General features: G+C 47.3%; 1 protein-coding gene across 3 annotated transcripts in view; it reads left to right on the top strand.

Moving 5' to 3' along the window:
• The first annotated feature begins 662 nt into the window (after window positions 1–662).
• The window catches only part of LOC120955349 (failed axon connections), a 51,722-nt gene continuing 38,721 nt past the window's right edge, over window positions 663–13,663 (top strand). For 2 of the 3 annotated variants that reach the window (XM_040376174.2, XM_040376172.2), the window contains exons 1-2: window positions 663–804; window positions 2,031–2,729. In XM_040376174.2, coding sequence (XP_040232108.2) covers window positions 2,313–2,729 — 417 coding nt within the window. In that variant the 5' untranslated portion in view covers window positions 663–804; window positions 2,031–2,312. Of the gene's footprint in view, window positions 805–1,332; window positions 1,459–2,030; window positions 2,730–13,663 lie in introns of those variants that run through there. The other variant, XM_040376173.2, reaches the window with a different exon arrangement.

Genomic DNA, 13,663 nt, shown 5'->3' with positions numbered 1-13,663 from the left:
GCTTAACAGCTTGCTGACAATTTAACGAGAAATCATGGCCGGGCGACCATTGTGCACAGTTGGGCGTTATGGAAATGAGACCCCGTAAGCGTTGCTAGGCAACGGCCGTGAAGCGTTTCGCTCACTAACACACAAGCGCGCCCGCAAACCGCTTCCGCCCGGACGCTCATTTCTCGTCAGAGACGACGCGACAAAGAGCTGGAACCATGGGCAAAGGCTTCTCGGTGGACAAAATAAGGGTGGTAGGATTTTTGTTGTTGTAATTTTAATTCTTCAAATATGAATAAATTATTATTATTTTGAGGAATTTTGTATCATTATTTGAAGCAAAAAAGTAACGTTAAACGTTCCACCGATGATTCCTCATGTCCATAAAATTGAAAATATTTAAAATGTGTTATACCTCTGTGTAAAATACAACCGACAGTCCCACATGCACCTCGAACAGCTTGTATGTGTGTGTGCGTGCGAAGCGAAATTCACAGAATGCGTTGAGTGCCGCCGAACGGTGAGCCCCCGTTAATAGCCGACCGTTGCCCGTTAAACGCTCCACGCAAAGGGTGTGCAGCAGCAGCGGGGTTGGAAGGGGGTCACTCACACGGCTTTCATTCAAAACTGCTACCCCCGCCGACAGTGGATGAGTGTTTCAATTTCAGAAAAAAGCTTGACACAGCCAGCAGCAGCAGCAGCGAGCAGCGAGCAGCGAGCGCGTCTTTGGTCCGCACAAGAAGGCTTGTAGCAAACTCCCACATTTGCAGAGCAGCAGCAGCATCAGAAGCAGCTTGGTTCGCTTTACCTGTTCGGGTTAGTGATTTTCTCTGTGACTTGGTTTCGGCATCCTCTTTTTTTTGTTGAAGTCTCAAATAAAAAAAAGCATAGGAAATACGATCAAGTGAAATAGGCGACGCGTTGGACGCGCCTCGTTTCGATTGTTCTGCCGGGAAATTATTCTAAAAGAGGGAAACGAACGCCTGCCGTAGGGCTTGGCTTTCTTTTTTTCTCAACTGCAAGCAAGTTTTTCCGCGTCCCATGCATGTGTGTCGATCGGTTTAATTCGAAAGTGTGCGTGTGTGTGTGTACGTGCGTGGGGGAGAAAATCAGTGCAAGCGGATTTTCGTGATTTTCACCGTGCGCTGGAAAGCCAGAATGAATTGATGTGTGTGGAATGGCGCGCGGTGATTTGATCTGACTCTCTCGTGTCTGTGCAGACTGTACCTCTCTACGGCATACGGCCCTGCAGGCATTAGCACGCTGTCGATGATTTTTTCCGTTCCAATCAAAGTTGGCGTACGGTGTGTGTGCGGTCGGTTCAGTTTCCTTCCTTAACTCGACGGCAGCAGCAGCAGTGTTGGTGGTGGTTTTCTCTGGTGTGGTAGCTTGAGCAGCACAAAAGAAAAAAGAAAAAAAGGTTTTCCGTGACATTAATTTAGCCCAACCGAGAAGTGTGTTCGAGGCTCGGTTTGTATTGAAAGATGTTTGTCGGAGGATGAAAACGTTGTACCCACCCGAAGAAGCCCCTTTCCATTTTCTGTGTGTGTGTATGTGAGAGAGTATGTGTGTGTGTGTGTGTCTGTGTGCGTGCGTGTATGCAAAACGAGGCAGAAAAAGGGCAACCCCTCCCCCGCGCGACAAAAGAGTAACTTTATCTCTGGGCGTGTGGCTCGAAAAGGCCTCGTCGTCCCACCAGCGGTCTTGGTGAACCGGGCGCGCATTTTCAATCTTTGCGACGGTTCAATTCTATCCGAGGACGCTCCTCGCTTTCGTGGCAGTAAGAAATGACTTTTTGAGGACAGAAAACTGCCCCACAGAGCGTGCACTGACTTTGCATCTCTGGAAGTGCGTTTTGCAGAGCAAGAATTCTGTGAAGTCTCCAGAGAACGGGAAAGAGGTCTAGCAACCCTGCGCGCCGACTTAGATTTTAGGCTCTTTGTTCTCCCATCCTTCACGACCGCCAAAGTAGGCGCCTTCGCCCAAGGTACTGCAGCTTCCTAAAGTTTCGTTTCTCTCTTCTTTATATTTCTTTTTTGCAGAAAATCTTCCAATAGTCGAGGAAACACGGGAAACCACACGCATTTGTTGAAAAAGTGCACGGAATTGTGTGTGTGTAGAGTGTGTGTTTTGTGTGTAGTTAGTGCTTTATAGCGAACGAGAGCGTACCCCAAGTGTTGCAAGTGCCAAGTGTGACGATCACCAAGCAAGAAGTGTGCTCCTCCCCCCCCGCGTCTTTCACGAACTCTTCCGGTAGCATCCAGAGCGTTAGTTGAAGCGCCTAAACCCAGCAAGCACAAACCTCTAAGCGACTCAAAGCGAAGATGGCCACCGAAACCGAGAACAAGCCCGTCGTTGCCGGCGAGGAGGAGAAGAAGGTAGAGGCCCCAGCTGTGGAGGCGGCGGCAGCAGCAGCACCGGCCGCAGCAGATAAGCCAGCGGAGGCTGCGGCGGCGGCGGCAGCGGGCGGCGGTGACACGGCCGCCGATAAGAAGCCGGAGGAGAAGGCCGACGCTGCGCCGGCCGCCGGCGGCGAGGGTGGCGACGGAGCGACCAGCTCCGATGCGGCGGCCGCCCCGGCCAAGAAGGAGAAGGAGATGAAGCCGACCGTCCACAAGGCGAACTTCGAGAAGGACGTGGTGTACCTGTACCAGTTCACCCGCACGCCGATGCTGCCGTCGATTTCGCCCTTCTGCCTGAAGGTGGAGACCTGGCTGCGCCTCGCCGGGCTGAAGTATGAGGTAAGTGGGGTGCCTGCCGTATCATCTCCAATTCTCCATTTAAAAAAATGGTGCGTGTGTGTGTGTGTGCGCCAGTCAATCAAATCATTGAACGCGACGTCACCGTAAACATGGCGCGCAACGAGCGAACGCCACAGATGCAGTTCTACTCCATCCCGAGACGAATTGATGCTGGTGGGACACGCTCTGGGCGCGCGCGGAGGCGGCGGTTTGGAGTCCGGTTAGGGGTTTTGGGATGGGCCGGATGGAAGAAGAGATGCTGGAGCACACCGAGAGCACACCGAGAGAGCAGTGCACCAAGAGAGCAGACGAAGCATATACAGCGAGAGCAAATTAATGATGAGAGTGCAAAAAAATGGCATCTCCCCAGCATCATCTCCAACTCGTGGGCTGGCTCGCTTTGTTCTACCCGCTAGAAAGGGGGGTTTGTGCAATGTTCTGCTGCGATTCTTTGAGTGGGTTTTCGTTTTTGAGGAAGAAGTGTGTAAAGAAACCACCATCTTCCCGTGCACAGTTCCCGCTGTCGGGCAGGATTGGCAAGAACTTCCAGGCCCAACATCAACATCCTCATCATCGGTATATCGAGATATATGGCACAGTTTTTTCCCTGTTTGAAATATGTTTTGTACCACGCACGCCCTCTACCTTTGCTGCGGAGCGTGTATTGGTGTCTCTATATCCATGTGTGAGAGAGAAAGAGGGAGAGAGAGAGAGAGAGAGAGAGAGAGCAAGCGAGTCGCTGAACCGAAGAAAACCGGGCCCTGGATCCTTCGTGCCTGTGTACATTGGGCGACGGGCCCGTTGCGTCGTCTACGGGTGTGACGACAAGAATGCTTCATCTAAGTGTGTGTGTGTGCGCTTGTCAGACACACACACACACACATAATCATCACACACGCACGTACAGTAGGGCGAGAAGGGACAGAACCGGGGAGGGAGACGCGCTGCTCGCTCCTTTATCGGCGAAGTCCTCTGTGAGAGCCTCCTCAGTATGGAATGCCAAGAGCGCGTTCTGTGAGTGAGCAGCGTGGCTTGTATGTATGTGTGGCTTATATGTTATCAGTGTGTGTGTGTGTGTGTGCATACAGGCAGGTTTTGGTCCCGGCAGGAATATGTGTAAAAGTGTGCGTGTGCAGCATAAAATCATCACCCCTCGGAGGAGACCCTTTTTGCGTTCGGAGGTTCGGCGGTCGCCTTTGTCGCGACCGTGGCGTGGCTCTGAGCACTGGAGAATCATCATCTCTCGGATTTCATCTCGCTTTATAGCGTCCATCATGCCTCCCGTTTTTTGAGCCGGGAATCGGGTGGGTGGGGCTTTTTAAATGGCCCCTCGTTGTGCGCTTCTTCGCTTCCTCGTTCGCTGCGGGCGCACGGTGGTCCATTTTCTCTGTCGGTGAGTGCGCGCGCGAGAGTTGCGCTCTCTTGGGGCACGGGAGTTGGCACATCTGCTGGGTCTGCTGGGCCGAAATTCCCTGACCTGCAGCACCAGAGAGTCCAATATGGGAGGGCTTTTTCGATCCACATTTTTTTCTTCCTCCTGGCATATTGTGGTCAGTGGCACAATTTTCGGGGTGTGTGACATTGGGATATGTTGAAGGGTTTGGTAGAGGACCAGGAATGCTACTCAAAAGGTTGATATTACCCATTACACTACCAGTGAAACAACTTATTACTTTACTTAATGTTTTTTGAATTTGAAACTACAATGTTTGAAGTCTTCTGGGGAGGTTCTTGATTGATTTCTCCGAAAAAAACATGATTCAACGATTTTCGTGATCCACGTGCCTCCCAATGCCCAGATGTCTAGCGGGTTCAACGTTTGTTCGGCACATTTCAGCATCAATCCAACCATCATCATCATCATCTCATCCTCTTTTCGACTTTGAAGAGGTGAGATCAATCAACGATCATGCGTTTCACAGTTTCGCCCGCATTTTTATCGTGTTTTTTTGTGTTGCTTCTACAACTTCACCGACCGCGGCGCACTCGTTAGCTTTGTTGTTGAGCTGCACAGCGCTTTTCTTTGGCCACGCTTTTTTAAGCCCAAACGAATGCCGGGTTGTTGTGTGTTTTTTTTATCAGAGCGTGAAAAAGGGAAAGCTTTCCTCTAAAATACCACCATCCACCATCTTCAGACATCAGTCTGGCCCGTCAGACGACGACGACGACTGGTCAGATGGTTGTTTTCTACCACCACCAATTGTTGCGAGCCTTTGAGGGGAAGAGCTTGAGAGAGAAGACTCCCCGGCCCAGACACAATGTTGCTTGATATTGCCCGGCCTCTTGGAGAAGGGAAAACAATTGGATGAGACTTTTTTGCTGTTGTTGTCTGAGAAAATATTGTGGACGGCGCCGCGTCTTGTTGGAATTGGATGAGCTGCAACGTTAAAGCCGTCGGCCCTGCTTGGCTTTTTGCTCGACTTATTTATACGGCAGTTTAGTGTTCACGGCACTGGACCCCTCATTTAGACACCACAGCTAAACCACACAGCTCCATAAACCGGTAGAATATTTCGGAAACGACCTTGAGAAGGTAACTTACAGCGTGTTCTTCGTCCGCTCTGCTTGGAGACGCGACACTGGCGTGGACAGGTGAGCCAGACAGGTTAGTGCCAGTGTCTCGAGTTTTTATTGTTGTCCACAGACACACACATACACATATACACACACGCATATACACTTCTCCGATGACGTCTGAGGACGGCGTCGCCTTTTAAAACCCATCGTCATCTTACCTGAGACGACGCATCGCGCCCCATTGCCGCCGGACGGACGACGGGCTGACGACGAACCCTCGCCGGGGCGGCATTATTTACATTACGCACCTTTAAGGAGGGGCCCTGGGGCATGGCATTCCTGCGCGCCATCTTCTTCGTCCGGGTTACCCCCGGAGTGGTTTGGAAACGCGTCTAATAGCATGGGTAGCAGCAACTGTACAGAGCAGTTTCGACATAGAGAAAGAGAGGACACATTTAGCGAAGAATAGCAGTTCAAAGCACGAAGCAACTCCAAGCCCAGCCAAGGAAGGTGGTGCGAGGTAGGTAGGTCGTCGACGGTTTTATTCGTTCGGATTTTTATGTGCTGCCCGTTTGGCTGGTGAGGTTGAGCCAAAGGGACAGCAGGTAGCAGGAGAAACATGTTTGGTGAAGATATGCTTTGCTCTCGCTCTATGTCACACATGCTATATGGGGTATTGGAGAGAAGGGCTTTTGTAGAATCAGGTTGAACCGTATGCTGGGATTTGAGGATCCAAAAGTGAGCAGTGACGCTGAATGTTTTGCCTACCTGTTTTATTTCGTTGCCAGGATGGTTCTAAAATTAGACGTACGGGGTTGAATGCCTTTTTGGACGGGACATTGCATGCCTGGATATAGTGGTTTTGTGTACCTTTTGCCTGTCTAATGACCTAATCCCAGCCTCTCGCGGGCTTTTTGACAAGAACTCCAGACATTGAAGTTTGCTGACCTAGCAACAAGATGTTCTGAGTGCGCCTCTCCAAACTGTACCCGTGAGCTATAAATCACCTGCGCACTGTTAGTGTGATCCAACTCTTGAGCCCGCGTTTGGGTGGCCAACTTATTATAATACCTTTGTTTTACCCTTGGCACCAACTTCCCTTCCACCAAGAGAGCTGTGGAGAGGTTGGGTAGTTTTCGCTATGAAATATTGCAAATTGGGTGGTTATAGTTATTGTATCGATTCAACAAACTTCACCCACCTCAGGAAGCGCGTATTGGAGCGTGAAGTTTGGTGGAGAGTTTCGAAACGGTAGAAACTATTCGTTCGGGTCACAGCAGATAACACGAAATATTTATAAGACCTAACCCCTGGCTGGCGACAATGTTGAGATATATGATCCGGGGGCGGGAGAAGTGTCGTCGTCTTTTAAGACCTCGTACATTGAGCGTATATATTGTCGGGTGTCAACTACTGGAGGGTATCAATTTTAATTGCACCAATTTAGCATGTAACACTTTCAACCTCTCTCAGTTACGGCCACAGCGTTGACCTAGATTTTGGCAGTGAAATAAAACACATTTATCCTCTTCGCGTACTCGTACTCTCGAACTGGGAGGGTTTGCCTTATTTGGGTTGTCTGGCGTTGAAAATGGGCTTGCCAGCTACGTAGGATCTACCATCGCGGTGTGTATCCTCAGATAATTCCCAATAAATTTAAGCATACACAATTTGGTTTCAACATCCTACACATGTCTCGCTGTGTACTGAGTGAAAGAGTGCATCGATAAAAATAAATCCTTGGTAAGTTGAACCCTATCCTTTAACGCATTGCAATGATTGAACACAGTGCAGTCGAGCGAGTCTTTACAAAGAAATGAGCGTGATTGCTTTTTAAGTCTCCATATCGTCTGCAGTTCAGCTCCGCTGTTGAAGATTATCGCTATCAAATAGCGCAGTTAACCACTCAATTTGTAAGATTTTCGATTTTGTCGAAATCTAGTATTGTAACTCGTTTCGATAGCGAATGCCGGTGGAAAAAGCCAGGCAATAAACAGACAATAAAAACTGAGTTTGATAAGACACCGTCTCACAAAAAAACACGAAGTGCCACAAGTGTCAAACCGATCGGTTCCTTCTTATAAGGGTTCGTCCATTTTTCCACTTCCACTGCTACCCTTATCAAACGGTCTCTGCGGGTTGTTCTACCGTCTAGCTCCTCGTCTAGCTTACGACCCGAAGCAGTAAAGCCGCAAAGGAAAGCGCTCAAACCAGGCGTTGGGTGTGTTATCCAGATGGTTTCCCGAAAGCATGTGCTTAGTAGCGATAGGGAAAAAGGGCCTCGATAAGGAGACGAAGGAAGGGTAGAAAAACAAGGAACCGATTTTTTGTTTTTCGCTTGAGTGCTGACGGTCGAATACAGAGGCGGGTTGTGGGTTTGGTGAGCGTGCCGACAACAAGTGGGAAAAGCAAGCCAGCGCTCCGGGTGAAAGTATGTTTGCATGTTATCTTCATCGGATGTCTTCACTCCCAGAACGTGCTGGGTGTGGCATTTAACGCGGCGGCGGCGTCGGCGGCTTTGGTGATTTAGTCCGGAAGGGTTTTGAGAGTGAGAAATTAACCGCCGGAGCTCTTGAAGGGTCCTTAGTGAGCTCGGGGGAATGAAATACAAAAAAAAAACAGATAGTGACGTGTTTGGGGTATAAAACGGTCCATTATGGGGCCTCAAATCTGTTGCCCTTAACTTAAGTACACGCTATCGTTTATTTAGCGAGATAACAACGCACAAATAGACATAGAGACAGTGACCTACATACATCTAAAGGAAGAGAAATGTGTCGGACTTTATTGCATATTGATTTCCAAAGCATTCGAACATCAATTTCGTTGCGTTGCGTGAGAAACAAATCGCGCTTCTTGCGTGTTTGGGTAATAACGCGCACTGTTTATGAAATGTTGATGCTGATGCAATATTCAGCAAGAATGGGTCTCATACACGTGTCAACAGTATCGTTTTTCATTTATTACCCGGGAAGAGGAACCATTTTTGTTTTGTTTTTCGGAGGTGTCTTCTCCATGCCCCCTTGATTTCACCCTGATACTACTCGTTGTGTGCTCAACGTAAAGATTACATTATTTTAAATGGCTACGCTTAGTGCAAAGTCGGTCTCAGGCCACAGCATGACACGCATACACACCACACCCGGCCTGCCATAAGTGACATAATTATTCAAATTAGAAGTGCTTTACGGCAGTCACCACAGGCCGCGGGGAAGAAGATGGTTCTTTAAATGAATTTTCATGAGATTATTACATTAGCACACGATGGCTGACGGGGCAGAGCGCTGCCTGTGTCCATCATCATGATGGTAGCACCCCCACACCCCTGCATTAATCTCTATGAGGGGTTTCATGGAAAATCGCGTACCCACAAAAAAAAAAAACTTTCAAAATATGCTCACAATCTCGTTTGCGATAAAACATTCATTGATTTAATTAGAGAAAATTTTGTCTGTTTTTATTAGGTTTCATTTTTGCGAAAATATGTGCGCATTAGAAACTAACTTCGTACTGTAAATATCAGAGCATTTTGGGAATGGATTCTAGCAAATGTCCATCCGGGTGGTCGTGGGACAAACATAATATACTTCTTTTATCGCACAGGACATCCCAATTCGCTGCCCCATCGACGACCAGATGGTCTGCCGGTTTGGTTATTGAGTAACATGCGGGTGATGTTCAAACATTGCTTCTGCCGCTGTCTTCTGTGACAGTTGAACAAGCAATTGTAAATATTTACATTTAACGCATCTCCCACGGATACAGTTGTTTGAATGATTTGTTCCGTTTAGTTTTTTTTTTGAAGGGGCACAATTGCTTTGAGGGGAATGACTTAAACGTTAATTTAAATGTTTTGAAAGCAATATATTGCCTTCAGCAAAACGGAACAAATTGGAAGCTTAAAGCCCCCGCAACTAGTGAAAGTAATAAATGGACACACCGAAAACATTAATTTGAATAAATGACAGCGCTAGAAAGTTTAGCTCAATAATCGATATATTGCTTTCGATCGCCTATTGGCAACCAAACGGCCATTTATTGAACGAATTTTAAGGTTCTTTCACTACCGAACCCTTATCATGAGACTTTCTCGCGACCACATAAAACTGTAAACTTCCCCCTCGCCCCGGCTCCAATCCCTTCCGGAAGAAATGAGGGAAACCCCTCTATTTTCCCGATGCGCTGCACTACCCGGTTCCGGTTCGGTTCTGCCACACGCGATTGCAGCGCGCAACAAAACGGACCCGGAGTGCCTTCGATTGCAGCCGGCTTTGCTCTTTGCGTTCCACCGCCGCGAGAGCGAAAGTCCGATCAAAACCACCAGCCCCAGCCACACTTCTTCGCCCGCGCCCGTACAGCGGCAAAGATGCGGGAAAGAGCGGGCCTAATAACAATAGACCGGCAGCAATCAAACCGTTCGGCAACCGTCATAAAAAAGAGTGTGCACGGTTCTGTTGCTGCTGCTGCCCGCAAGTTCACGTTGTAATAAAGAAGTGGCAAGTAGTAGTAGTCGTGTTGTTGTGGCCTGCGAAAAACAGCACAGAAGAGAAAGAAAAGGGCGACAAAAAGGGTCTTTTTAACAGAAGTGATCAATCGTTTGTCGTAGAATGTAGGGTTCAACCGTGCCGCGGGGTTGGGGTGGACTTTGGGGGTTTGGGGGAAAGAGAAATGGAAACGGGAAGAGGGAGTAGCAGCAATGCCAGCAGTGCATCGATTCGTTAAGCGATGGTCGATTAATTTAATTTTGTTTCCAATAAATCAATCAATTCGATTCCATCGGAATTGGCTGCCGGCCCGGGCCCGGAGGGTGAAATCTAGAAACTCCAACGCGTCCCCGTCCCCTGGAAAAGGAAGCTGAACCCTATGACTCGGCCCCGGTTCGCTTTATAGTGACTCAGGTCTGTCGGGTGTGCTTCCTAATGAGAGTGCATCGTAGTCTGTACAGGCATAAAGACCTTTCTTTTTCTGGTCTTCCTGTACGCTGTCGCTCAGGGCGTTTGGTATTTGGTAAAACACGGGTCGGTAGTTCCGGACACGACGGTTTGCATCTACGCACATGATAGACCACAATTGACCAGACATTTGAATGATTTCTTCTTGGAACATGTTTTGCAAATGAGTCCCCAAAGGATCATTTTACCAAAGGTACAGGAGAGTGTACAAGACTGACAGTCACAGGAAGAGATAACGCGGAGTGAGGGAATGTTATCGTTTTGGGACGGAAACATAACAACCACCACTACCAAGGTCCGGTGCACTCTTCACACCGGACCGGATACGGGTTTGGTGTCAGTGCTCGGTGGCAAATCGCCCAAACGGGTTGATTTGACGTTGACAAGTTTTCGGATCAATTATTCAATTGATTCAATTCTCTGGAGTTTCGCGTTCTGAGTACCTTTGTGCGGGTTGTTTAAAAAGAGAAATGGGTTTTGGCAGTGCCTTACTGCAACATTATCAGTAAGCATCAGGAGCTCTTTGGTACTTATGCACCCAGCCACACAGAATGTATAATAAGGGAGTGGATTTGTTATTGGAGATGTTTTGCGCATTCTTTCCTGCCGTAAAACGTTGAGAAATTTGTAATCTGAATGTCTTGGAGAAGGTTTTTGAAGTTGTTTGAAGTTGTCTCGTATCAAACATTATTTTGGATCATGTTCAGATGAGTTCTATCTCAGCTTCTATTAGTTATTTAGTGCTCCGGAGCACATAGAGTCTTCTATAGAACCAATATACTGGACTGAAGTCCTATTTCAGTATATCCAATATTCCAATATAGGACTCAATACTAACCCAAACTAATGAAATGGAATGAGTAATGGATGAAGTACATAATTAGAGTAACTTTTAGCAATAGTCTCACGCAAAGAAACTATTCGCTACCTACCTACTCAATAGCCAACGGAGATGTTAAAGCATTCACGAGGACACGAAACTTGTAAGTTGAAAGTTATGATTACAAGACAAATCCTCGGAGCTCGGTCGAAAGAAGGGAGGTAGTTGGCAATAAAAATATTATATTTATACGTTACGTTCGCTTTGCAGCTTTAATTGAGCACATGTTTTATTGCGTTTAACAACATCTACTGGATCCTTTGCGGATCTCATACCACCTCGATACTTTGCGTGGGTTTCAACGCTTATGCACAGATAAGCGTGAAAAGTGCCTGAAAGAGAGAAAGTCGCAAAGTGAAGGCACTTTGGCTATGCGAGCGTTCCTCCTCCCCTCTGGATTGGGGCTTAATGCACCTCCTCACCGGCCACAGCAGAGCTTTTCCAGCTTATTACTCTATTTATTTGTGCACCCGTCGTTTCGGGTGGCATAATTATAATGGACCGTTCGTTATGCTTCTTGTTTCATGTGTCCATGTTCAATTGATTTTTTTTTCGTTGAATGTCTTTGAAGCTGCAATGGTCCAAGCGATGAACCCCACCATTCGGACTCCAGAGTCTTGCCTGGTGAAAGGTCATTACACTTTTCCGAACCGCGCACAGATGCTGTATCATTTCGTTGGAAGCGCTCTTCCGTTAGGTTGTGTGTTTTTTTATGAAGGGCATTAGTGTGTTATGTTGCAATTTGCACATCAGGTTTTTGAATGAGTAACTCAAAAAAAAAAGTGAGTGGCAACATTTGAAGGAGGAAGTATCTTCAAAGATGCTGTTGTTGGCTTTCCTACGCGATCTCGGAATTCGAATTTTTCTTAATCGCTAGCGTGTGGTGGACTTACATCACCGTGCGGCAACTGTCCATTTTCTCTTGCCCGTGCTCCGGGTGTCATTGACCCGAGGTAGTCATCAGTTACTGCCTGGTAAAAAATATGGGTGCATAAATACATTTTGGAGGTGCGCGGATCTTTCACTCTTCCTCTGTGTTGTTGTTAGTGCGCGAATTGCGCATTAATGTACGCTGTTTTTCGGAGCATAACGTCCATAACGTCAGGCAACATAGTGGCAACAGAAAGCGGCATAGCTCCAAGCATGTCTCATCTTTGTTTGGGGAGCTGTCATGCTGTGTTGTCGTTCAATTCACGAACCACAAATAGGGTGGAGCTCTGGTCGCTTCAGCTCACTTATTCAGTTGGTTCGGACTACCGTAATTTGCCTACCAAACACACTCCCAGTAGTACTCGAGTGGTGTGTCTGCTGCATCTGACCATTCACCAAACATTAAAAAAAGAACCGAAAGAAGTGAAATTAAATTGAGGCCTGCCTTCGGGTGGTGTCGTGCTCTCTCTCTGAGGCTTTTATTTACTTATATTGGAGCAGTGTCGTCTTCTCTGGAGAGGAACCTCCTCGTAACATCCCTATCTGGCTGTCATGGCATCTGATCGACGACCTCATTTTGTAACGCTTTTTCCTCTTCCTCTCTCTTTCTCTGGCCGGTGTGTGATACACGATTTTTGCAACCGTTGTGTTTGTATGTTTGCTTTTGCTTCGCGAAGATCATCAATCATTTTTCTATATGTCCGCGGACATATGTTACACATCGGGTTTGGGCTGGCAGAGTACTGTCACACAACGGAATCGGTCATAAATATGAACGAACCATCAGCATGATGATGATGATGGCACACGCCTCAATCTCCGGTCCCCGGTACGTTGGGTGTGTGCTGGTCTCGAGCTTTCAGTGTCTATACTACCACCCTTTCAGGTGGGATGGATGACAACCAGTGCTACCTATATTTCGCGTGCCAACCATTTGATGCGTGAAGGATTTTAAAGAAGATTGACACTCTGGTAGGGGCGAAACGCATCCATCACGCGTATTTTAAAGGTGTTACTGTCGTTACTGTCTCTAGAGAAGATCCTTGCGAGCGTCATCTTCTCAACAGCTGTTAAAGTCAGCGTTTTTGTTGTGTTGAAAGGTTTAGCACACTCATTCAAAAGACTTGGAAGAGAATGACGACAAAAAACAAACCAGGAATTGTGTATCTTGGAGTGTGCGAGAGTGTGTCTTCGCGCGTTGCATACTGATGCGAGAGCAGCAAAACAAAGGAGATGTCGCGCTTAGATGACCTTGGGGATTTCGTCTTGGTGACCGAAACGTGCACCGGGTACGGAATAAAAGCGGACGAGCGATGGTTTGGGGTTGAATAATTCATCGTTACGGTTAGAGGATGGGATTTAAAAGGCGGGCAGGCAATCAGCGCTCATTGGTGGTCCCCTGATAGCTGTTTTATTATTATTTACTAATGAAGAATTTGTTTTGAAGTAGCATTCCAAAGTGTATAACCTTGTAACTTTTACCGTGCTAACCGTGTTTGTTCCATATAAAATTTTAATTGCTGTGATATTAATCAAAACGCGTACCAATGTATAAAGAAAGGATCAACAACTATTTGCTAAGAAGGGTTGTTGAATTTTGCTTCTTTGTGTGAAACTCCCTGTTTTCCACTTAACAACACCCAACATTGTATGCA

Source organism: Anopheles coluzzii, chromosome 3, assembly GCF_943734685.1.
Source record: "Anopheles coluzzii chromosome 3, AcolN3, whole genome shotgun sequence".
Lineage (NCBI taxonomy): Eukaryota > Metazoa > Arthropoda > Insecta > Diptera > Culicidae > Anopheles > Anopheles coluzzii.
Note: the sequence above shows the minus strand (reverse complement) of the source record. Positions and strands in the feature narration are given on the sequence as shown.